The sequence below is a fragment of the Salvelinus namaycush genome, chromosome 4, assembly GCF_016432855.1.
Source record: "Salvelinus namaycush isolate Seneca chromosome 4, SaNama_1.0, whole genome shotgun sequence".
In the NCBI taxonomy this organism is placed as follows: Eukaryota; Metazoa; Chordata; class Actinopteri; order Salmoniformes; family Salmonidae; genus Salvelinus; species Salvelinus namaycush.
In genome coordinates this window covers 82,392,158-82,418,935 of record NC_052310.1, presented here as the reverse complement: position 1 = coordinate 82,418,935, position 26,778 = coordinate 82,392,158, and the positions used below count along the sequence as shown (strand labels likewise).

General features: G+C 43.5%; 1 protein-coding gene across 3 annotated transcripts in view; it reads right to left on the bottom strand.

Moving 5' to 3' along the window:
* Positions 1-207: 207 nt before the first annotated feature.
* The window catches only part of LOC120046863 (forkhead box protein N2-like), a 47,837-nt gene continuing 21,266 nt past the window's right edge, over positions 208-26,778 (bottom strand). For 2 of the 3 annotated variants that reach the window (XM_038992435.1, XM_038992436.1), the window contains exons 2-5: positions 17,795-18,372; positions 11,512-11,701; positions 9,455-9,526; positions 208-4,031 (exon numbers count right to left, since the gene is read on the bottom strand). In XM_038992435.1, coding sequence (XP_038848363.1) covers positions 3,574-4,031; positions 9,455-9,526; positions 11,512-11,701; positions 17,795-18,358 — 1,284 coding nt within the window. In that variant the 5' untranslated portion in view covers positions 18,359-18,372 and the 3' untranslated portion in view covers positions 208-3,573. Of the gene's footprint in view, positions 4,032-9,454; positions 9,527-11,511; positions 11,702-17,794; positions 18,373-21,971; positions 22,075-26,778 lie in introns of those variants that run through there. The other variant, XM_038992434.1, reaches the window with a different exon arrangement.

Genomic DNA, 26,778 nt, shown 5'->3' with positions numbered 1-26,778 from the left:
GGTTGTTCAAATGTGTAGGTTTTTGAATGCATAATAATTTTCCCAATTGCACCCATGTCAATGTCATTTAAGGATTTTTGGTTAGTGGTAATGCAGAAATTAGATTTATCTTGATACAGTATATCCTTTTATTAGACAGATTTGTCTTTATAATTTGACCATTTCATCAAAGAAGTTAACATTTGTAAAAACAAACAGACCCAAAAATGATAAAACAAGATTTTATTTATTTTGTAATACCCTATATAATGCAAATTGCATATCTTTGGTGAAAATACACTTTATGAACAGGTTAGCATACAAAAACCAAAAGGTCTGTCTAACAGACATGGCAGACGACTGATGGATACTGGGTCGGCAGCTTTAGTTAGTTCAATGCGACAAAACGCTTTATCATAATCAATAAATTGCAACTGAGTGAGAAAATAAAAACGCATAATCAATACAACACATTTTCAAACAATGAAGCATCCTATGTATGTAGCTTTGAGTTTAGCATAATCTGTCACTGTGTCACGTGAACATTACTGGTGACGATACAGACCCCTAGGGTGCCGCGTCGTGTTTATTAGTCTGAGGTGCTGAGGAGTATTTGTCTGTAATAAAGCCCTTTTGTGGAGGAGAAACTCATTTGGATTGGCTGGGTCTGGCTCCCAGGCTCACCCATGGCTGTACCCTTGTGAAATCCATAGATTAGGACCTCTTATTTTAATTAACTGATTTCCTTATAAACGAACTCAGTAAAAATGCTTGTTGCATTATTTTTGTTCAGTATAAAAAAACATGAACTTACTGAGAGACTCAGGATCATCTTCATGTTGAGTCTGATAAGAGCTTTCTTCTAGCAACAGCATGAACAAGTTACTGGAAGTTGTTCTCAACTATCTACGTTTAAACACAAGTCCATGGGGGTACCAAGACTAACACCAGGGCAACCCTCAAATGTGGGTGTTTAGTTTCAGTAAGTGTAGGCAACATCTATGTGGCAGGATCCTAACATGGAGAGGGGGTGCCAACTAATATCTATGGTGTGACTACTTAGGGCAGTCAGAATATTATCTAAACAAACAGTACAAATTCAGATAAACTTCAACGCCTTTATGATGATTATATCAACTTTCCCTATCAAGATAGGGAATGCCATCTGAAATGTCTACCTTTGCTTCTCTGTACAACATCAGTTGGCAAAAAAAATGGTTCAGAATCAATGTTAATCAATAGTCTTTTATCCATCAACAAAACATTGAAAAACTTGGCAGTCATGGTTAAATTGAAAAACACCCGCTCGAAAGACAATATACATTGGCAATATACAGTACATTCTCAGACACACAATCACTATAACACAGTGAAAATAGTGGTCTATGGCAGTAAAATATAATTTAGAAAATAAAACTAAATAAGTATCAAAAGGATTTTCCAGAGGGGAGAGAGGAAGTAACCTTTCCACTCACTTCAAATTACCTTTATTTGATAGAAGTTCCTTTCAATAGTCCATTATAAATTTAAATGGACACCATTCATTTGTTCTTTGTTTATTCACAGCCAGTTAAGACCAGTGTATTCCATGTCCATCTTATTTAGGAGAACTGCAGTTTAGTTCTAAGAACAAAATTACCATTCACAGAATACAGCGATTCCCATTCCAGAACAACCAAAATAAACTGAATATCAGACTAGGTCAGAGTTCTCCTACATTTCCTGTTGGCAGGCTTCTAAGAAACAGGGGCAACAACATTACTGTCAGTCACAAATGCTGTGAGAAGAGGAAGATGGCTGCAATGGCCTTGGTAGTTCCACTTCTGTGACACAAATTCATGTTTGGCACTGCATACAATATATACTTACTAACGTGACTTAATTTAACATTTCCTGTGATACAACACAAGTGGAAACCTAACTTGCACTTAAGTTGGCTCATGACAGGACAGTACTGCAGTGCACCAACTCAAAGCTATTCTAATCATATGGGCATATTGGCATTTTGCTTACTAATGCAAGTTCCAAAGAGCACCACTCTGGCCTCATCACAAGTTCTGTTTCCACATCCTGTACTTTCCGTCACTGAACTCAATGTAATCAACTGGCCCTCAACACATTACTGTACAGTGGAGAGGAGAGTGGTGCACTTCCTGATTTTGCCCTCCGACAAAGCAAAGCCTTTTTCTGTCACCACAGTCTGAACTCTGCCACAGGGTCAGCCAACAACATTCAGGAGGGGCAGTAGTACAATAAGTCTCACAACATTGTCCATCTAACCTCACAACAACATTATTATAACATCTATGTTTTAACTTCCCTTTGGCCTGAATACTAACGTTCGAGTAGGTGTGACTAGTATTACATGATTGAAAACTGAGCGCCCTCATGCCAAGCGCATTGTCTTAGTATCACTATGGTTACAACAACATTTGCTTAGTTTCAGCCAGATTAATCTACACTACACCTTGCATAGGATAAGATAGGACAAGACAGGATAGAATATATTAAATGTAATTTCTCAGTTTACACACTAAATGCAAATAATTAATGACAGAATTAGAGGGGCCAGCAGAGGAAGAGCAGGTTATAATGCAATGAAGATGTAATGATGTTTCTCTCAGTAGGACTAGAGTGGACTCTTCCTGATCTAGATGTAACGATGTTTCTCTCAGAGTAGGACTAGTGGACTCTTCCTGATCTAGATGTAATGATGTTTCTCTCAGTAGGACTAGAGTGGACTCTTCCTGATCTAGATGTAATGATGTTTCTCTCAGTAGGACTAGAGTGGACTCTTCCTGATTTAGCAGTCGGACACCTTTATTTTATTCCCCTGCCCACCATGGCAGTAGCAGTTCCAACATTCCCTTGGTTACGTTTCCACTCCCTGCTATTAAATCCTGACATGGACCCAGTCCAGCGTTCTACTCCGTGTAAGGATGTTTACGATCAGCCGCACTACTTTAATCTGTTGTTTTTAAACAGCAGTACCGTCATCAACCCAGGAAAAATACCAACAGTAAAAAATTATATAAAAAGTGGTTTAAGTTATTGCATCTCTTTTTGGAAGATATTCCAGACCAAGGTTGTCACCTATCAAAAAACAGTGGCATCTTCAGCACGGAGAAACTGACTTCAACATGAGGAGAGGTTAGTTTGTTAGAGACATGCACACATTCTCTTGGAAGAGGATACAGGTTGAGGAAGCATGCAACGCCTTGAGTTATAAAAACTCTAAGCTTTTCCCGTCTTATCCCCCAAAACATTATTTGAGTTGAGGATCTGCAGCGAAGCCATCAGAAACAAGCAGTTTTGTGATGGTTCTTCTCAGTAGTCCTCAAACATCCCAGTTTTACCCTGACCCACCCACCTGATACACCCCAGTTACAAAAGTCTCAATATGGCTTTGTTCTCCTGTGTCAATGATACTATTGCCATTTGTGTTGGATAGTGAGGGATGTGTCAAACCAAAAACAGGCTTAAAAATCAGCAACCAGAAAAGGAGGCACAACCAAGACCAATCAGGACACATGATCAGATCAGGGGTCAGGGGTTACAGGGGCAGGAGTCTGAGGGCAGGAAAGTATGACAACCTCATTTCCTGTTCAGTTTTTTGCTCTTGGCACTGCGTTTGTTAAGGTCCATGGAGGTACGGATTCCAGCCAGGTGGAGCAGAGACCCGGCCGCCTCCTTCAGCTCCTCATCCAGCTCTGGGTTAGTTGTCAGCTCCCTACGGGCCCTCTTACCCGCCGGGTGCTTCACCGAAGAGGAGGAGCGGCGAGGAGCAGGCCGGGGGCGGCCGCCTCTCTCGTCCCGGTCCCCGAGGTCGGAGTCGTCCTCGTCGCTATGGAAACCCTCACTGCCGGCGCGGCATGTACGGGGCCTGTGGCGGGCATGGCCGGGGGAGGGGCCTCCATCGTCGAGAGAGGAGGAGGAGGAGCGGGAGGAGCAGCGCTGCAGGGCCATACTGCTGTAATTGTGGTCCTGGTTAGGATCGCTGCTCACCAGGACCAAGTCTGGCCGGGACAGGTCCAGGGGACTCTCTGGATCACCTGGGACAGGGAGGGAAAGAAGAGGAGAGGGAGAGAGCAAGATTTAGAGGGAGGAGGAGAACATCCTGACACTAAAGAAAGAGCGTTTCAGGATGCAACAGGGGCAGTAGGAGTAGGTTATGTGATAAAAACGAAAGTGTTTTTAATCAAATAAGCGGCGGGCTAGGCAGTGTCTCTGTTCAGCAGACAACAGTAATTAACATTCATAACAATTGATGGCAACAGCAGTGGCAGAAGTGTCTCGTCGAATGAACACTATGAGAAGACATGGGAGAAAATACAACAAATCAAATTTGATTGGTCACATACACATGGTTAGCAGATGTTAATGCGAGTGTAGCGAAATTCTTGTGCTTCTAGTTCCAACAGTGCAGTAATATCTAACAAGTAATCTAACAAATTCACAACAACTACCTTATACACACACATGTAAAGGGATGAATAAGAATACGGACATATAAATACACTGCTCAAAAAAATAAAGGGAACACTTAAACAACACAATGTAACTCCAAGTCAATCACACTTCTGTGAAATCAAACTGTCCACTTAGGAAGCAACACTGATTGACAATAAATTTCACATGCTGTTGTGCAAATGGAATAGACAACAGGTGGAAATTATAGGCAATTAGCAAGACACCCCCAATAAAGGAGTGGTTCTGCAGGTGGTGACCACAGACCACTTCTCAGTTCCTATGCTTCCTGGCTGATGTTTTGGTCACTTTTGAATGCTGGCGGTGCTTTCACTCTAGTGGTAGCATGAGACGGAGTCTACAACCCACACAAGTGGCTCAGGTAGTGCAGCTCATCCAGGATGGCACATCAATGCGAGCTGTGGCAAGAAGGTTTGCTGTGTCTGTCAGCGTAGTGTCCAGAGCATGGAGGCGCTACCAGGAGACAGGCCAGTAAATCAGGAGACGTGGAGGAGGCCGTAGGAGGGCAACAACCCAGCAGCAGGACCGCTACCTCCACCTTTGTGCAAGGAGGAGCACTGCCAGAGCCCTGCAAAATGACCTCCAGCAGGCCACAAATGTGCATGTGTCTGCTCAAACGGTCAGAAACAGACTCCATGAGGGTGGTATGAGGGCCCGACGTCCACAGGTGGGGGTTGTGCTTACAGCCCAACACCGTGCAGGACGTTTGGCATTTGCCAGAGAACACCAAGATTGGCAAATTCGCCACTGGCGCCCTGTGCTCTTCACAGATGAAAGCAGGTTCACACTGAGCACATGTGACAGACGTGACAGAGTCTGGAGACGCCGTGGAGAACGTTCTGCTGCCTGCAACATCCTCCAGCATGACCGGTTTGGCGGTGGGTCAGTCATGGTGTGGGGTGGCATTTCTTTGGGGGGCCGCACAGCCCTCCATGTGCTCGCCAGAGGTAGCCTGACTGCCATTAGGTACCGAGATGAGATCCTCAGACCTCTTGTGAGACCATATGCTGGTGCGGTTGGCCCTGGGTTCCTCCTAATGCAAGACAATGCTAGACCTCATGTAGCTGGAGTGTGTCAGCAGTTCCTGCAAGAGGAAGGCATTGATGCTATGGACTGGCCCGCCCGTTCCCCAGACCTGAATCCAATTGAGCACATCTGGGACATCATGTCTCGCTCCATCCACCAACCAGCTCCATCCACCAGTTGCACCACAGACTGTCCAGGAGTTTGCGGATGCTTTAGTCCAGGTCTGGGAGGAGATCCCTCAGGAGACCATCCGCCACCTCATCAGGAGCATGCCCAGGCGTTGTAGGGAGGTCATACAGGCACGTGGAGGCCACACACACTACTGAGCCTCCTTTTGACTTGTTTTAAGGACATTACATCAAAGTTGGATCAGCCTGTAGTGTGGTTTTCCACTTTAATTTTGAGTGTGACTCCAAATCCAGACCTCCATGGGTTGATAAATTTGATTTCCATTAATAATTTGTGTGATTTTGTTGTCAGCACATTCAACTATGTAAAGAAAAAAGTATTTAATAAGAATATTTCATTCATTCAGATCTAGGATGTGTTATTTTAGTGTTCCCTTTATATTTTTGAGCAGTGTATATGGATGAGTGATGGCCGTGCAGCATAGGCAAGATACAGTAGATGGTATAGAATACAGTATATACATATGAGATAATAATGTCTACATATCCTACATTACTCAAGGTGGCATTAATTAAAGTGACACCTTTTATTAAATCCATTTATTGAAGTGGCCAGAGAATTGAGTCTGTATGTTAGTGATGGATGTTTAACAGTCTGATAGCCTTGAGATGGAAGCTGTTTTTCAATCTCTGTCCCAGCTTTGATGCACCTGTACTGACCTCGCCTTCTGAATGATACCGGGGTGAACAGGCAGTGGCTCGGGTGGTTCTTGTCCTTGATGATCTTTTTTTTGCCTCCCTGTGACATTGGGTGTTGTAGGTGTCATGGAGGGCAGGTAAGTTTGCCCTCGGTGATGCGTTGTGCAGACCGCACCACCCTCTGGTGAGCCTTGCGGTTTTGGGCGGCGCAGTTGCCGTACCAGGCAGTGATACAGCCCGACAGGATGCTCTCGATTGTGCATCTGTAAAAGTTTGAGTGTTAGGTGACAAGCCAAATTTCTTCAGCCTTCAGAGGTCGAAGAGGCACTGTTGCGCCTTCTTCACCACACTGTCTGTGTGGGTGGACCATTTCAGTTTGTCCGTGATGTGTACGCCGAGGAACTTAAAACTTTCCACCTTCTCCACTACTGTCCCGTCGATGTGGATAGGGGGGTGCTCCCTCTGCTGTTTCCTGAAGTCCATGATCATCTCCTTTGTTTTGTTGACGTTGAGTGAGGTTATTTTCCTGACACCACACTCCGAGGGCCCTCACCTCCTCCCTGTAGGCCGTCTCGTCGTTGTTGGTAATCAAGTCTACCACTGTAGTGTCGTCTGCAAACTTGATGTTTGAGTTGGAGGCGTGCATGGCCACGCAGTCATGGGTGAACAGGGAGTACAGGAGAGGGCTGAGAACGCACCCTTGTGGGGCCCCAGTGTTGAGGATCAGCGGGATGGAGATGGTTTCCTACCCTCACCACCTGGGGGCGGCCCGCCAGAAAGTCCAGAACCCAGTTGCACAGGGCGGGGTCGAGACCCTGGGTCTCGAGCTTAATGACGAGTTTGGAGGGTACTATGGTGTTGAATGCTGAGCTGTAGTCAATGAACAGCATTCTTAGATATTTCTCTTGTCCAGATGGGATAGGGCAGTGTGATGGCGATTGCGTCGTCAGTGGAACTATTGGGGCGGTAAGCAAATTGAAGTGGGTCTAGCGTGGAGGTGATCCTTGACTAGTCTCTCAAAGCACTTCATGATGACAGAAGTGAGTGCTACGGGGCGATAGTCATTTAGTTCAGTTACCTTAGCTTTCTTGGAAACAGGAACAATGGTGGCCATCTTGAAGAATGTGGGCACAGCAGACTGGGATAGGGATTGATTGAACATGCCCGTAAACACACCAGCCAGCTGGTCTGCGCATGCTCTGAGGATGCGGCTAGGGATGCCGTCTGGGCCGGCAGCCTTGCGAGGTTTAACACGTTTAAATGTTTTACTCATGTTGGCCACGGTGAAGGAGAGCCCACAGGCTTTGGTAGCGGGCCGTGTCAGTGGCAATGTATTGTCTTCAAAGCTAGCAAATAAGTTGTTTAATTTGTCTTGGAGCAAGACGTCGATGTCCACGACAGGGCTGGTTTACTTTTTGTAATCCGTGATGGTCTGTAGACCCTGCCACATACGTCTAGTGTTTGAGCCATTGAATTGCAACTCTACTTTGTCTCTATACTGACCCTTTGCTTGTTTGATTGCCTTGCGGAGGGAATAGCTACACTGTTTGTAGTCGGTCATGTTTCCAGTCGCCTTGCCATGATTAAAAGTGGTGGTTCGTGCTTTCAGCTTTGCGCGAATGCTGCCATAAATCCATGGTTTCTGGTTAGGGAAGGTTTTAATAGCCACAGTGGGTACAACATCACCGATGCACTTGCTAATAAACTCGCTCACCGAGTCAGCGTATACGTCAATGTTGTTGTCTGAGGCTACCTGGAACATATCCCAGTCCACGTGATCGAAGCAATCTTGAAGCGTGGAATCCGATTGGTCAGACCAGTGTTGGATAGACCATACACGGGCGTTTCCTGTTTTAGTTTCTGTCTATAGGCTGGGAGCAACAAAATGGAGTCAGTCAGATTTGCCGAAGGGAGGGTGGGCTTTGTATGCATCGTGGAAGTTGGAGTAGCAATGATCCAGAATGCTACCAGCTCGTGTCACGCATTCGATATGCTGATAGAATTTAGGAAGCCTTGTTCTCAGATTAGCTTTGTTAAAATCCCCAGCTACAATAAATACAGCCTCGGGATATATGGTTTCCAGTTTACATAGAGTCCAGTGAAGTTATTTCAGGGCCTTCGAGGTATCTGCTTTGGGGGAATATACATGGCTGTGACTATAATCGAAGAGAATTCTCTTGGTAGATAATGCGGTCGGTATTTGATTGTAAGGAATTCTAGGTCAGGTGAACAAAAGTACTTGAGTTCCTGTATGTTATGATTACACCATGCACCCCTGCCCTTCTTCTTACCAGAGAGATGTTTGTTTGTCGGCGCGATGCGTGAAGAAACCGGGTGGCTGTACCGACTCTGACAACATATCCAGAGTAAGCCATACCAATGTTACAATCTCTGATGTCTCTCTGGAAGGCAATTTGTGCCCTAATTTCGTCCACCTTGTTGTCTGGACATTGGCGAGTAATATGCTCGGAAGCGGTGGATGGTGTGCTCGCCTTCTTAGTCTTCCGGTTATTGACATGAAGAGATGTCTATATGCAACCTTGTCTGGCTTAGAATGACAATATGTGAGTGGGACTTCAACTGTGCTGTTGAGTGCATATATGAATCAATGGAGAGACAGGGATATGTGTTACAAGGGTGGATAGATGCTGGGTGAGGGATGCAAAAGCAATAAAAAGATAGATGAAAGTGTGAAAACGGGTGGGTGACAGAGAGAGAGATACCACAATGTGCCATCACATCAGTAAGATTTGTGACCTGTTGCCACAAGAAAAGGGCAACCAGTGAAGAACAAACACCATTGTAAATACAACCCATGTTTATTTATTTTCCCTTTTGTACTATTTGCACATCGTTACCACACCGTATACAGACATAATGACATTTGAAATCGTTATTCTTTTGGAACTTCTGTGAGTGTAATGTTTACTGTTAATAAACAAAAGTGAAATAAACAAATTATCTACATCACTTGCTTTGACAATGTTAACATATGTTTCCCATGCCAATAAAGCCCTTAAATTGAGAGAGAGAGTAGTTAGAAGGTGTAGAGAGAGAAGGGGGTTGAGTAGTAGTTAAAAGATGTAGACAGAGAGAGAAGTGGAAGAGGCATGGTGTGGGGTGGAGTCTCTTACATGGATTGGCATGGTGATGGCCAGGGGCGGCGTTTAAGAGCATCATGGCAGTGGCAGCATCTATGTCAGACTCTGGAAGAGGAGAGAACATGCATGGTGGTCAGTGAAATAACCAGTGTGTGTGTGTGGCCAGTCGAGGGGCTAGAGGGAGGTTTCCTAGCTCCTGCCATACCACACTTCAGGTTCTCTAAATGATTTCTAATCACCGAGAGGATTGGAGAATTATCAGCAGGGCCTCTGTAGTCAAGGTTACCAAACAAGAGGGTCGGGGGGGGGAGAAAGAAAGGAGAGGATTCAGATAATCTACATTGAGGCCTCTATGGTTTGAAATCAAACAATGACTAAAATGACAATTAACCCTTTAGACCCCAATCGAATTCTAGAATGCTGCTGTAGATTACTGAGTTCAAGATAAAGCAACGGAAAACACCAAATAATGCATGCAGAGCAGAATTAGGCCGATACCTGCTAATTATCAAAATTCTACAACTACTTCTCTCTCTAGGTGGTTGTAGAATTTAACGTCTCGTCTGGATTTTGATAATTAGCAGGTATCGGCATAATTCTGCTCTGCATGCATTATTTGGTGTTTTCCGTTGTACACTGGATATTTTTGCAGAATTCTGCATGCAGAGTCTCAATTTAGTGTTTGTCCCATTTTGTGAATTCTTGGTTGGTGAGCGGACCCCAGACCTCACAACCATAAAGGGCAATGGGTTCTATAACTGATTCAAGTATTTTTAGCCAGATCCTAATTGGTATGTCGAATTTTATGTTCCTTTTGATGGCATAGGCCCTTCTTGCCTTGTCTCTCAGCTCCTTCACCTCTCACTCTCTTTCTCTAATGTTAGCTGATTAGTTACAAAGCTGGGACAGTTTCCAAATTAATTGCATCAGGAAAACAGGACAAAACAAGCAACTTGTTAGCTGGCTATGTAAACGTATATCAAATGAGCTCCACTACCCTAACACGACCGCTAAGCTGTCAAATAATAGGAAAATCAGGCAATGTCAACCTAACAAACCATAACCTAAACCCAACAGATGAACACAAATGACTCTAGCCTTCATTTCAGCTGGTTAGCTGGTTGTCTGTATGGCTAGCTCGTTAAAATGACAACTGAGGTTGACTCTGAGGGCTGCCAAAATGTACCACTACACAACTTTTGTCTGACAGACTAACTAGTTAGCTAGCTATAGCAAGCAGCTTGAGCTGTTTCCATATGAATTACATCAAAACAAAACAACCAACTAGTTAGCAGAATATATACAGCTAAACACTGCAACTATCCATGAGACAGAGCAATCATTCGAGCTTCACCACTGATGTGCTCGCCTGTACCAGTTACAATGACATGACAGGACTTTCACAGCATCAAACATTGACCGCAGCAAACATATCTGTCGTTGACATATTTCACTCACCTTGACATCTGGTTGATGACAGCCACGCAAATACGACAACAGGTTGTTAGCAAGTACATTTTGCGATATTGACACAGATAATATTACAGATAATATTGTTAGAAAAACAAGACTATTCACGGCCGCTATAGTAACTTAAAGGCCTTCGATGGCCGCTATGGATTTTAAAGATGAGAGGATGGTTATGTTGAATGTCTTGTCGGCCAGAGTTGCATGACGAAAATGTGCAGAGGCAACAACCATGTGAATTTGAAATGACATGCAGCGAGACAGCTGAAACTGGATCTAATTTAATATGAATCATATTTCTACAGAATCTGAGGTGTGATCACCAGCAGAGACTGTGTAACTCTGTTTATTTTTGTCGCACTGCTTTGCTTTATCTTGGCCAGGGCGCAGTTGTAAATGAGAACATGTTCTCAACTGGCCTACCTGGTTAGATAAAGGTGAAATACTATTATTTTTTATTTTTTTGCGTTGTGTGTTGTGTAAAGGTTTGCTGGTTTTCGCTGCACCTACTCCTTGTCCACTGTCACAGTGGAGCCTCTGTTAGAGCCTCACAAGAACAGATGAGTGCTAAAAGTGTTCTTGCAAGTTAAGGTGGGGGGGGGGGGGGGGGGGGTAGGACTCACCTTTGAGAGAGCAGCCCTGCAGGAAGAGATGTCTATGGGGTGAGGAGGCAGGCGGTGAGGAGGCAGGCGGTGGGGAGGCAGGCGGTGTGCAGAAGGCATGTGCTGCAGGGAAGTGCTGCTTCTTCAGGGCCTGGGTCAGGTTAGGCCTGTACTCTGGGTCCACACACCACAGAGAACCCTTACCATTCAGCTGAAATAAACATCACACACTACATTAGAAAATACAGTAAGACTGACCTGGGTGGTGTTCATTTGGGGAACACCGTAGCTAAAAGTTTAAACTGAGCATTTCTTCGTGGATACATTCATATAGTATCTCATTGTAGTACCACAAGACTCTGGCAAAGCTTTCATGACTAAGCTTAACAATAATAATATATACCATTTTGCAGATGCTTTTATTCAAAGCAACTTAGTCATGCATGCATACATTTTATGTATGGGTGGCCGGGAATAAAACCCACAATCCTGACATTGCTAGTGCCATGCTCTATAAACTAAGCCATACAGGACCTCTTGATAGGCAGCAGCAGACAGCTGTTTTGCCTGCATGGCTGACTCTCACTGTAGCCTCACCAGGGCTTTAGTTTCTCTAGCTGCCATAATGACTCATAATGCAGTCACCTGAGCATGTGATTACCAATCCAGGCCCTGCTGGGAGAACTGCATGATGGGAGGAAAACTGTCGATAAACATTCCATGCCGTCCTTAAATGGCTTATTATAGGGTTGGACTGAGTTTAGCTTTTTATACGCACTGGGAAAGTCCTTTTCATGTGACTTGCATTTGTAGAACCTCCCTACTGTAGCCAAGACGTTGTTATATATCCCATATGCAGGTTCATGAACTACCACTGAGACAACACACATCTCCATGATGTACAAATGTGAACATATTGTTTTACATCTGTGTGTGTGAGAAAGTGTGTAAACGGTTCTCATCTATACCTGGTGTTCTTTTTCATCCCAGAGGAGAAGGAAGAGAGGAAGCGAGCGAGAGGAGAAGGAAGCGAGCGAGAGGAGTAGGGAGATAACCTTGACTCAAATTACCAGCCTCCACACAGGCAGGAAGGAGGAAATGTCACCATGGCAACGCAAACCACCAGGTAGTGTATCATCTGAAACCAGTGCTGATCATTCTGCTGTGCTCGCTCAGCTCAGCAGACAGGTGGGCTCACACTGAGCACCTGCATACTGAGCCCAGAGAGCTGGCCTGTACTGTGATGCACCGTGCCACAGTACTGTTGACGCCGTTGATGCACCGTGCTGTTGATTGCAGCTCTCTGAAACACAGAGAGCTGCAAATACAGAGTGAGCACATTATCAATGTTACACTACTGCCTCTGCCACTACAGAATATCAGTATAGCGCTCCAATGATTCATGACACTTTCGCACAGCCAAGAATCTCAGAGGCAGGATACTGTCAGCTAATTTGAACAATATTAGATTTTTTATTTTTTTTTGTCATTTAGCAGATCCTCTCATCCAGAGCGACTTACAGTACTGGCCCCCCGTGGGAATCGCACCCACAACCCTGGCGTTGCCAGCGCTATGCTCAGCCATGCTCAACTGAGCCACAAGGGACAACTTTAAACCCACTGAATGACGTCCATCGTCTCAATCTCACCCTGCAGTGTCAGCATTAGGGATTGGCATTTTACTTTTTTTGACAGTTTTTTGACAGTTCGACAGTACCTCACATGACTTATTTTAGTACACACATTTAATAAGGTATATACAGTACTTTGCAAAAGTATTCACCCCCCTTGGCGTTTTTCCCATTTTGTTGCATTACAATCTGTAATTTAAATTGATTTTTATTTGGATTTCATGTAATGGACATACACAAAATAGTCCAACTTGAAGTGAAATGAAAAATAACTTATTTCAAAAAATTTGAAAGAATTTAAAACGGAAAAGTTGTGTGCATATGTATTCACCCCCTTTGCTATGAAGCCCCTAAATAAGATCTGGTGCAACCAATTACCTTCAGAAGTCACATAATTAGTTACATAAAGTCCACCTGTGTGCAATCTAATTGTCACATGATCTCAGTATATATACACCTGTTCTATAAGGCCCCAGAGTCTGTGGCACCACTAAGCAAGGGGCACCACCAAGCAAGCGGTACCATGAAGACCAAGGAGCGCTCCAAACAGGTCAGGGACAAAGTTGTGGAGAAGTACAGACCAGGGTTAAGTTATACAAAAAGAAACTGAACATCCCACGGAGCACCATTAAATCCATTATAGAGGTCGACCAATTATGATTTTTCAACGCAGATACCGATTATTAGAGGACCAAATAATGTATATATGCAATAAATGACAATTACAACAATACTGAATGAACACTTAACTTAATATAATGCATAAATAAAATCAATTTAGTCGCAAATAAATAATGAAACATGTTCAATTTGGTTTAAATAATGCAAAAACACAGTATTGGAGAAGAAAGTAAAAGTGCAATATGTACCGTGTAAAAAAAGCTAACGTTTAAGTTCCTTGCTCAGAACATATGAAAGCTGGTGGTTCCTTTTCACATGAGTCTTCAATATTCCCAGGTAAGAAGTTTTAGGTTGTAGTTATTATAGGACTATTTCTCTCTATACCATTTGTATTTCATATACCTTTGACTATTGGATGTTCTTATAGGCACTTTAGTATTGCCAGCCTAATCTCGGGAGTTGATAGGCTTGAAGTCATAAACAGCGCTGTGCTGCAAGCATTGCTAAGAGCTACTGTTTGAATGAATGCTTACGAGCATGCTGCTGCCTACCACTGCTCAGTCAGACTGCTCTGTCAAAATCATATACTTAATTATAATAAAAACACAAATACGAGCATTTGGTCATTAGTATGGTCAAATCCGGAAACTATCATTTCGAAAAGAAAATGTTTATTCTTTCAGTGAAATACGGAACCGTTCCGTATTTTATCTAACGGGTGGCAACCCTAAGTCTAAATATTACATTGCACAACCTTCAACGTTATGTCAAATTCTGGCAAATGAATGATGGTCTTCGTTAGGGATAAAGGGCCTTTCAACAGGTCAATGAGCCAGGCGACCCAAACTGCTGCATATACCCTGACTGCTTGCACTGAACGCAAGAGAAGTGACAATCTCCCTAGTTAATATTGCCTGCTAACATGAATTTATTTTAACTACATATGCAGGTTTTAAAAATATATACTGTGTATTGATTTTAAGAAAGGCATTGATGTTTATGGTTCGGTACATTATTGCAACGATTGTGATTTTCACGAATGCTGTGATTCGATGATAAATTAACAAGCTAGTTAACTACACATGGTTTTTATATAGGTTAACTAGTGATTATGTGAAGATTGATTGTTTTTTTTAATAAGCTAAGTTTAATGCTAGCTAGCAACTTATCTTGGCTCCTTGCAGACAAGGTCATTTTGATGCTGCACTCGCATAACAGGTGGTCAGCCTGCCACGCAGTCTCCTCGTGGATTGCAATGTAATCGTCCCATAATCGGCATCCAAAAAGGCAGATTAACGATTGTTATGAAAACTTGAAATCGGCCCTAATTAAATGGCCATGCCGATTAATCGGTCGACCTCTAATCCATTATTAAAACATTTTAAGAATATGGCACCACAACAAACCTGCCAAGAGAGGGCTGCCCATCAAAACTCACGGACCAGGCAAGGAGGGCATTAAGAGGCAAAAAAGAGACAAAAGATAACGCTGAAGTAGCTGCAAAGGTCCACAGCAGAGATTGGAGTATCTGTCCATAGAACCACTTTAAGCCATACACTCCACAGAGCTGGGCTTTACAGAAGAGTGGCCAGAAAAAAGCCATTGCTTAAAGAAAAAAATAAGCAAATACGTTTGGTGTTCGCCAAAAGGCATATGGGAGACTCCCCAAACAAATGGAAGAAGGTACTCTGGTCAGATTAGACAATAATGTATATTTTTGGCCATCAAGGAAAACGCTATGTATGGCGCGAACACCATCCCCAGTGAAGCATGGTGGTGGCAGCATCATGTTTTTCATCGGCAGTCACTGAGAAACCGGTCAGAATTGAAGGAATAATGGATGGCGCTAAATACAGGGAAATTCTTGAGGGAAACCTGTTTCAGTCTTCCAGAGATTTGAGACTGGGATGGAGGTTCACCTTCCAGCAGGACAATGACCCTAAGCATACTGCTAAAGCAACACTCGAGTGGTTTAAGGGGAAACATTTACATGTCTTGGAATGGCCTAGCCAAAGCCCAGACCTCAATCCAACTGAGAATCTGTGGTATGACTTAAAGATTGCTGTACACCAGCAGGAACCCATCCAATTTGAAGGAGCTGGAGCAGTTTTGCCTTGAAGAACCGGCAAAAACCCCAGTGGCTAGATGTGCCAAGCTTATAGAGACATACCCCAAGAGACTTCAAGCTGTATTTGCTACAAAATGTGGCTCTAAAAAGTATTTACTTGGAGGGGGTGAATAGTTATGCACGCTAAAGTTTTACATTTTGTGTCTTTTTCTTGTTTGATACACAATAAAAAATGTATCATCCTCAAAGTGGTAGGCATGTTGTGTAAATCAAATGATACAAACCCCCCAAAAAATCTATTTTAAATTCCAGGTTGTAAGGCAACAAAATAGGAAAAATGCCAACGGGGGAGAATACTTTCGCAAGGCACTGTATTTGTATAACATAACGCCCGCACTGGAAAGAAATGTGCGCATTTATCTATAGGCCTAAATGTTTTCAAATGTAATAAAAAATAAAAACAGAACCTTACTTACATAAGTATTCAGACCCTTTGCTATGAGACTCAAAATTGAGCTCAGTGGCATTATGTTTCCATTGATCATCCTTGAGATGTTTCTACAACTTGATTGGAGTCCACCTGTGGTAAATTCAATTGATTGGACATGATTTGGAAAGGCCCACACCTGCCTATATATGGTCCTACAGTTGACAGTGCATGTCAGAGCAAAAACCAAGCCATGAGGTTGAAGGAATTGTCCGTAGAGCTCCGAGACAGGACTGTGTCGAGGCACAGATCTGGGGAAGGGTACCAAAAAATGTCTGCACCAGTGAAGGTCCCCAAGAGCACAGCGGCCTCCATCATTCTTAAATGGAAGACATTTGGAACCACCAAGACTCTTCCCAGAGCCGGCCACATGGCCAAACTAAGCAATCATGGAGAAGGGCCTTGGTCGGGGACATGACCAAGAACCCGATGGTCACTCTGACAGAACTCCAGAGTGCCTCTGTGGAGATGGGAGAACCTTCCAGAAGGACAACCATCTCTGCAGCACTCCACCAATCAGGCCTTCATGGTAGAGTGGCCAGACAGAAGCCACTCCTCAGTAAAAGGCACATGACAGCCCGCTTGGAGTTTGCCAAAGGGAACCTAAAGACTGACCATGAGAAACAAGAGTCTCTGGTCTGATGAAACCAAGGTTGAACGCTTTGGCCTGAATGACAAGCGTCACGTCTGGAGGAAACCTGGCACCATCCCTACAGTGAAGCATGGTGGTGGCAGCATCATGCTGTGGGGATGTTTTTCAGCGGCAAGGACTGGTATTTCTTTTTTTATTTAACCTTTTTAACTAGGCAAGTCAGTTGAGAACAAATTCTTATTTACAATGACGGCCTACCCCAGCCAAACCAGGACGACGCTGGGCCAATTGTGCGCTGCCCTATGGGACTCCCAATCACGGCCGGATGTGATACAGCCTGGAATCTAACCAGGGCCTGTAGTGACGCCTCTTGTACTGAGATGCAGTGCCTTAGACCACTGCGCCACTCGGGATCCCCAGTAGAATAGTCAGGGGGAAAAAACTTTTTTCTGTGGCATTGTGTGTAGATTGAGGGCAAAAAAAATGATTTAATCCAAGGCTGTAACTTAAGAAAATGTGTAAAAAGTCAAGGGGTCTGAATACTTTCTGAATGCACTATACAAATACAACACTAGAGTCAAAGCAAATTAATGGTCGTCTTCAAGACAAAAATAAAGCATTTTTTGATATTTTATTTGCCCATTCTGGCTGTGACAACGCACATTTCACCAAATGGTATTACAGTATATATATATATATTTTTTCTTCTCTGGTTAAAGATCAAGCATTGACATCCGTTCGAGTGCTGGATTACTAACGGCCACCCCTAGTCAGATGAGAACTTGTTATCCTTGTAGGAATCGAACCCACAACCTAGGCACTGCCAACTCTTTGCAGGGTAAACAAACAAAGTAAGTGTGTGTGTGTGTGTGTGTGTGTGCACGTGCATCTCAAAGTTCCCTCACCTTTCCCAGGCTCCTCTCCACCTTACGGAAACACTTGTTGAGTGACAGGTTGTGTCTGACGCTGTTCTTCCAGCCGGTGGGGGCCGAGGAGAAGTAGGGGAAGTGCTGTACGATCCAACCATAGATGTCCTTCACTGGCAGGCTCTTACTGGGGCTCTGCTCTATGGCCATGTAGATCAACAGAGAGAATGAGAAAGGAGGCTTGGACTTCAACGAGTCCCTCTGTGACAAGGAGGAAGAGGATGAAGAGGGGGGGTTCTGAGGGGCTCCGGTGTCGCCCTCAATGTCAAAGAGGGGGCTGGCACTGGGTTGGGCCCCCCCCAGGGTAAAGTTCTGGAGCAGGTTCTCATGGAGCCAGTTGAGGTTGGTGAGCTCCTCGTCCTCAGAGCCCCCGGAACCAACGGACCCCCGGTCCAGACTGGTGGCCAATGGGCTGGCTGCACCGCACTCTGCCTCCGGGAGAGTCCCCGCCCCCCCACACAAACCCCTAAGTCCCACCCTTTCCCCCTGCATCCTCGGCGTTTCCGCTTTCTTATCCGGCGACATCCCGATGATTGGACCCATTAAACCAGGGAGGTCTGGAGAAAGAAGAGAAGAAAGGTTTAGAGTTGGTTCCAAAATAACTGACAGAGGGGCTACACAGGAAAGAACAGTTGGATACTAGTAGCTAGATAAAAAACAGGGTTGGTAGCATTGAACTTTCCTTCACACAGCGGCACAATCACAGCAGAGAGCAGCTTTCCCAACACGACTGGAAACATGAAATAAATGGATGTGACAATTTGAAATGATGTGCTCTACCAAGCGCTCAATGTGTTTTACTAAGGTTGCTCCGAGGGCAGGCAGGGCTACCCTCCCCTCCTTCTTCCCTCTGCTTCACATGCAGGCTGACGTGTAGACTACCCTCCCCTCCTCTCTCACTCTCCAGCCAAGAGCCTTTGATGAGGACCTCTGAAGTGTCTGAGACAACTCCAGTCTCTCCAGCCTGCTCTCCTCTCCGCCCACCTCGTCTGACCAGACGCACCTGCTTGTTAGATGCCAATGAGCATTAAACCATCCCTGTCACGGTGAGCGAGAGAGCCGACAGAGAAAGGATCCTTCCCTCTTACACTGCCTTATTAAGTAGACAGCTCTCAAATGCAGAGCTGCCTGCCCTGCAATCATCTAGGAGTCAGGACTACCACTTATCTTGGCACAACCCACCTGATACCGCTTGACTGGAGCTTAGAAATACAATATAAACATCATTTAGAATCAAGCTAGGAGACAGCAATAATACATTCTAAAAGGGACTTCCAAGATTAGAACTAGAAAAGACCAACATTCTGTAGAAATGGGTTTTAAGTCCTGTTTTAAAAGTTCATAATGATGGAGTGGCTTTCAGATGGTCAGGGAGAGAATTCCATAGGTGAGGGGCAAGGGAGCAGAAGGCTCGGTCCTCCATGGAGACGTGTCTTGGGGACTTGACGCAGTAGGGATTGGCTAGAGCAGTGATAGGAATTAGGTCCCCGATGTAGGTGGGACTCAATCCATTCAAGCCTTTAAAAACACTAGGAGGAAGTAAATCCTATAGTTAACCGGTAGCCCGTGGAGTGCTGCAGGGATGGGGTGGTGTGGGCTGACTTCCTGGTCAGGACTCTGGCAGCACAATTCTGGAGAAGTTGTAGCCTCTTCAGTGATTTTGACTGGAAGGCCCACGAACAGGGCATTGACGTAATCTTGCAGTTGTTCAGCTGCAGTAAGTTCTTTCATCCATGACCTGATGTCATCTAGGCAGCTGCCAAGTTTTGCTTGGGCTGAGAGATGGCATCCAGTTTGGTGTTAATATATCAAGGGTGATACTGGGTGGGAGAACACTAGATGGGGGTCCTTATTTTTTTACCCTTTAAAATATATTTCTACACAGTTTGACACTACTTACTATGCCTCTCTAGGGGTATATGGAGGGGCCCCCCCAAATAAAAATATTTATTTTTGGGGGACGGGGAAAGATTTCTTTGGGGGAAAACAGCGAACTTCCTGCATATACAGTGGCAAGAAGAAATATGTGAACCCTTTGGAAATACTGGGATTTCTGCATAAATTTGATCTGATCTGCATCTAGGTCACAACAAGAGAAACACAGTCTGCTTAAAACTAATGACACAAACAATTATATGTTTTCATGTCTTTATTTTACACACCGTGTAAACATTCACAGTCCAGGGTGGGAAAAGTATGTGAACCCTTGGATTTAATAACTGGTTGACTCTCCTTTGGCAGCAATAATAACCAAACGTTTTCTGTAGTTGCGTATCAGACCTGCACAACGGTCAGGAGTAATTTTGGACCATTCCTCTTTACAAAACTGTTTCAATTCAGCAATATTCTTGGGAAGTCTGGTGTGAACCGCTCTCGAGGTCATGCCACAGCATCTCAAACGGGTTGAGGTTAGGACTGACTGGGCCACTCCAGAAGGCATATTTTCTTCTGTTGATGATTTACTTCTGTGTTTTGGGTCGTTGTCCTGTTGCATCACCCAACTTCTGTTAAGCTTCAAATGGCGGACAGATAAGATAGCCTTACATTCTCCTGCAAAATACCTGATAAACTTGGGAAATCATTTGGATGTTGGTGCGCTGTGCCTTTTTTTCTCCACACAATGTTGTGTTACTTCCAAACAACTCAACTTTAGTTTAATCTGTCCACAGAATATTTGGAATATTTTGCCTATGAACACCATTCTTGCTTAATGTTTTACGTATCGTAGACTCGTCAACAGAGATGTTAGCATGTTCCAGAGATTTCTGTAAGTCTTTAGCTGACACTCTAGGATTCTTCTTAACCTCATTAAGCATTCTGCACTGTGCTCTTGCAGTCATCTTTGCAGGACGGCCACTCCTAGGGAGAGTAGCAATGGTGCTGAACTTTCTCCATTTATAGACAATTTGTCTTACCGTGGACTGATGAACATCAAGGCTTTTAGGGATACTTTTGTAACCCTTTCCAGCTTTATGCAAGTCAACAATTCTTAATTTTAGGTCTTCTGAGATCTCGTTTATTCGAGACATGGTTCACATCAGGCAATGCTTCTTGTCAATAGCAAACTCAAATTGTGTGAGTGTTTAATAGGGCAAGGCAGCTCTAACCAACATCTCCAAACTCATTTCATTGATTGGACTCCAAGTTAGCTGACTCCTGACTGCAATTAGCTTTTGGAGAAGTCATTAGCCTAGGGGTTCACAAACTTTTTCAACTTACACTGTGAATGTTTATGTAATCAATATAGACAAGAAAAATACATTAATTTGTGTTATTAGTATAAGCACACTGTTTGTTTATTGTTGTGACTTAGATGCAGATCAGATCAAATTTGATGACCAATTTATGCAGAAATCCAGTAATTCCAAAGGGTTCACGTACATTTTCTTGCCACTGTGTACACACAAACAATCAATCAATCAAGTTTATTTTATATAGCCCTTCGTACATCAGCTAATATCTCGAAGTGCTGTACAGAAACCCAGCCTAAAACCCCAAACAGCAAGCAATGCAGGTGTAGAAGCACGGTGAAGGGGTTTGAAACAAAGTTTCAAACCCCTTCACTTTTTAGACATTTTGTTACGTTAGCCTTATTCTAAAATGTATTAAAATAGTTATTTTCCCCTCAATCTACACACAATACCCCATAATGACAAAACAAAAAAAGTTTAAATATCAAATTTACATAAGTATTCAGACACTTTACCCAGTACTTTGTTGAAGCACCTTTGGCAGCAATTACAGCCTTGAGTCTTCTTGGGTATGACACTACAAGCTTGGCACACCTGTATTGGAATGAGGAGGCTGTAATCACTGCCAAAATGTACTTCAACAAACAGGGAAGAACTCTTTTTTTTTGTTTTGAAAGTGTATTGGAAAGTTCTTAGAAGCAAGCTAACTCTTTAGTTTGGATCCTGTGACGCAGTTGGCATCAGCTGCTGAGACTGCTAGTCTCTGTCCGGTGATCTTGCCGACCAAAGACGGCCTGAGGAGCAATTTGGTGATGCAGCTAGCTGCATTTAAGCTGGCAGGGTTTTCTTAAGTGCTTGAACGCAGCCCGCGACGCGATTAGCCATTGCGGCTGGGACCACGGATTGTCCCGGGTTTGTGGTTGTCTCGATCGTTGCTGTTTGTCGTTTTCAAACTTCCCGCTTACCTGCCATGTCTGGAACTGCGAGGAGCTACCATGACAAAGACCAAAGCCGGCGAGAGTACCGTTGAGGACAGTGGTGTTTCTATAACAGGTGAAGGATGTTTTAAAACAAACAAAAAAAGAGTTATACAAGCAGTTGTTACAACATCAAGAAAATAGCATCAAGTGTTTTGTCCAAATACTGGTGGAGTCAACTAATAAAATAGACAACCTGACCAGAGTGGTCCAGGACCTGAAGAACAGTTTGCAGTTCTCCCAGGGTCAGCTCAATGAGTTGAAACAGGAGAACGGCAAGATGACAGCAATCTGTAAGTCAGTGAGATAGGACATCAGTTCTGTGTGTGAATCCATGACAACAATCAACTCGATGGACAATCAAGGCGGAACATGGCTGTGGACGGAATTTCAGAATCGCCACGAGACCTGGACGGAGTCTGAGGACAAAGTGAGGGAAATTATTTGAGAAATTGAAGATGGACCACAGGAAGATTGAGGTGAAGAACCGCCCACAGAACTGGAAAACCCAGGTGACAGGCCCAGGCCGATAGTTGTCAAGTTCCTGAGGTTCAGGACAATGTAGCTGGTCTGGAAAGAGCCAAGAACTTGAGAGAAATGTACATCTTCCTCAATGAGGACTATCCTGAAGTTGTGCGACAGAATAGGCAAGAACTTATACACAGCCATGAAAGTTGTCATATAGTGCGTGGGTACATTACTTACATCCGCTGTGACGGGCTCATCGTCCACCCTCCCAGAAGCCTATAAGGGATGAGCAAGCCAAGCCTATTGGTTAGCAGCTTCAACCCCGCAGCAAACACACATATTGATTGTTTGCTCTTTTCAGTATGTCTTTGAGTTCCCAGGAAAGGGCTGAAATAGCCCATATTAATACGTAGTCTTAGAAATAAGGGTCATTAAATCCTTAACTTGCTAACATCAAATAACCGTCATATATTAGCCATTTCTGAGACTCAGATAATTAATTTGATACAGCAGTAGCAAAACAAGGATATAACATCTATAGAAGAGACAGAAATGCTTACGGGGAGGTGTTGCTGTATAAATTCAGAGCCATATCCTTGTAATGCTTAGAAGATCTTATGTCAAGTGTTACTGAAGTGTTGTGGTTGCAGGTTCACTTCGCACATCTAAAGCCTTTTCTTTTGGGGTGTTGCTATAGGCCACCAGGTGTTAACAGTCAGTATCTAAATAATGTGTGAAATTCTTGATATTCTATGTGATGTAAACAGAGGTCTACTTTCTTGGACCTAAAATATTGACTGGTTTTCATCAAGTTGTCCGCTCAAGAGGAAGCTTCTTACTGTAAACAGTGCCTGTAATCTGGTTCAAATGATTAATCCATGTACCAGGGTGTTTACAAACACTACAGGAACAAGATCACCACATGTATTGATCACATTTTTACTAATACTGTAGAACTTTGTTCTAAAGCTATATCCGTACCCATTGGATGCAGTGATCACAATATTGTGGCTATATCCAGGAAAGCCAAAGTTCTAAAAGCGGGGCCTAAATTACTGTATAAGAGATCATACAAAATATGTTGCTGTGGATGATATTTGTTGGTCTGATGTGATTAATAAGGAGCATCCAGATGCTGCACTTGATGAATTTATGAAATTGCTTCTTCAAATGATTGATTAAACATGCAAACTGACTTAAGAATCCGTGGATTGATGAGGAATTGAAAAACTGTATGGTTGAAAGACATGGGGCAAAAGGAGTGGCTAATAAGTCTGGCTGCACATTTGACTGGTTGACTTACTGAAAATTGAGAAATTATGACTAAACTCAACAAAAATAAACTTATGAAGCCAAGGTCAATGGGGGAAAAAAACTTGAGCACCTTAAATAAAATGATGGGCAGAAAGACATTCAACTTTGAACATGGCTTGTTGCATGGCGGCGGACGTGGCGGACGTAAAGGTAATGGCGGACTGAACGAAGTTATGTAGAGCACTTCAAGATAAAACGTAATATTCAATATCGGCAAATTAGACAAATATTAGCACTACATAATCTGGTGGGTGATAACCTTCAATCTGGATAATAACACAAAACAAATCTTAAGACGAGACATTTATCAACAAATAATACGAAAACAAGCAACACCCAAACATGACGGAGAGTAAGACAGGGGAACCGATTTCAAAACGGAAACGTGACTCTTCTACAGACACAGACGATTTAATATTTTCACCACCGGGAATGGTAAAGGTCGAAACCGATCTATTAACTTCTTATGGCTGCAGGGGCAGTATTGAGTAGCTTGGATGAAAGGTGCACAGAGGTGCCCAGAGTAAACAGCCTGCTCCTCAGTCATAGTTGCTAATATATGCATATTATTAGTATTGGATAGAAAACACTCTGAAGTTTCTAAAACGGTTAGAATTATGTCTGAGTATAACAGAACTCATATGGCAGGCAAAAACCTGAGAAGTTCCACTTCCTGTTTGGATTTTTTCTGAGGCTGCTAGATTTTCAACCAAGCTCCCAATGAAATTACAGCGAGACATGAATGAGTATTCACTTCCTACGGCTTCCACTAGATGTCAACAGTCTGTAGAACTTTGTCTGATGACTCTACTGTGAAAGGGGGCCGAAGGAGACAGGAATGAGTCACCACTGCCATGAGATGACCAATCTTTGACCATGCGCGTTCACATGAGAGGGAGCTCCGTTACATCGCTCATCTGAAGTCAATGTAATTCTCCGGTTGGAACGTTATTCAAGATTTATGTTAACAACATTCTAAAGATTGATTCAATACATCGTTTGACATGTCTCTACTGACTGTTATGGAACTTTTGGACATTTCGTCAGGTTTTGGTGAATGCGCTTCGTGACTTTGGAATTGTTTACCAAACGCGCTAACCAAAGTAGCTAATTGGACATAAATAACGGACATTATCGAACAAATCAAGCATTTATTGTGGACCTGGGATTCGTGGGAGTGCATTCTGATGAAGATCAAATGAAAGGGAATATTTATCATGTAATTTCTGGTTTCTGTTGACTCCAATATGGCGGCTAATTTGACTATTGTTCTGAGTGCCGTCTCAGATTATTGCATGGTTTGCTTTTTACGTAAAGTGTTTTTGAAATCTGACACAGCGGTTGCATTAAGGAGAGGTATATCTATAATTCCATCTGTATAACTTGTATTATCATCTACATTTATGATGTTGTAAAAAATTGTTTGACCAAATAGAATGCTATTTCTCTGTAAACAAATTAACAACAGACTTTCAGCATGCTTATAGAGAAGGGCACTCAACATGTACCGCACTGACACAAATGACTGATTGGTCGAAAGAAATGTATAATAAGAATATTGTGGGAGCTGTACTGTTAGATTTCCGTGCAGCCTTTAATATTATTGACCATAACCTGTTGTTGAAAAACGTATCTGTTATGGCTTTTCAACCTCTGCCATGTTGTGGATTCAGAGCTATCTATCTAATAGAACTCAGGCATTTCTTTAATGGAAGCTTCTCTAATGTCAAAATAAGTAAAGTGGGATGTACCGCAGGGCAGTTCTCTAGGCCCTCTACTCTTTTGCATTTTTACCAATGAACTTCCACTGGCATTAAACAAAGCATGTGTCCATGTATGCTGATGATTCAACCATATACGCATCAGCAACCACAGCTAATGAAGTCACTGAAACCCTTAGATTTGCAGTCTGTTTTGGAATGGGTGGCCAGTAATAAACTGGTCCTGAAAATCTCTAAAACTAAAGAGCATTGTATTTGGTACAAATAATTCCCTAAGTTCTAGACCTCAGCTGAATCTGATAATGAATGGTGTGGCTGTTGAACAAGTTGCGGCGACTAAATTATTTGGCGTTACCTTAGACTGTAAACTGTCATGGTCAAAACATATAGATTCAATGGTTGTAAAGATGGGGAAAGGTCTATCCGTAATAAAGAGATGCTCTGCTTTTTTGACACCACACTCCAAAAAGCGGGCACGCGTTGGTGGCACTGTATTATCCTCAAAGCGGGCAAAGAAGGTGTTTAGTTTGTCTGGAAGCGTGACGTGGCTGTTTTCTTTTTGTAGTCCGTGATTTCCTGTAGAACCTGCCACATACGCATCGCGCCTGAGCCATTGAATTGCGGCTCCAGCTGGTCCCTGTACTGGCATTTCGCTTGTTTGATTGCCTTGGAGGGAATATTTATATTCAGTCAAATTCCCAGACCTCTTTCCATGGTTAAATGCGGTGGATCGTGCTTTGTTTTGCGCGAATGCCACCATCCATCCACGTTTTCTGGTTAGGGTAGATTTTAATAGTCACCGGGCTGTTATGTGCCTTTTTACTGAGGAGTGGCTTCCTTCTGGCAACTCTACCATAAAGGCCTGATTGGTGGAGTGCTGCAGAGATGGTTGTCCTTCTGGAAGGTTCTCCCATCTCCACAGAGAAACTCTGGAGCCCTGTCAGTGACCATCGGGTTCTTGGTCACCTCCCTTACCAAGGCCCTTCTCCCCAATTGCTCAGTTTGGCCAGCTCTAGGAAGAGTCTTGGTGGTTTCACACTTCTTCCATTTAAGAATGATGGAGGCCACTGTTCTTGGGGACCTTCAATGCTGCAGACATTTTTTGGTACCCTTCCCCAGATTTGTGCCTCGACACAATCCTGTCGCTGAGCTCTACAGACAATTCCTTTGACCTCATGGCTTGGTTTTTGCTCTGACATGCACTGTCAACTGTGGGACCATATATAGACAGGTGTGTGCCTTTCCAAATCATGTCCAATCAATTGAATTTACCACAGGTGGTAAATGCAATC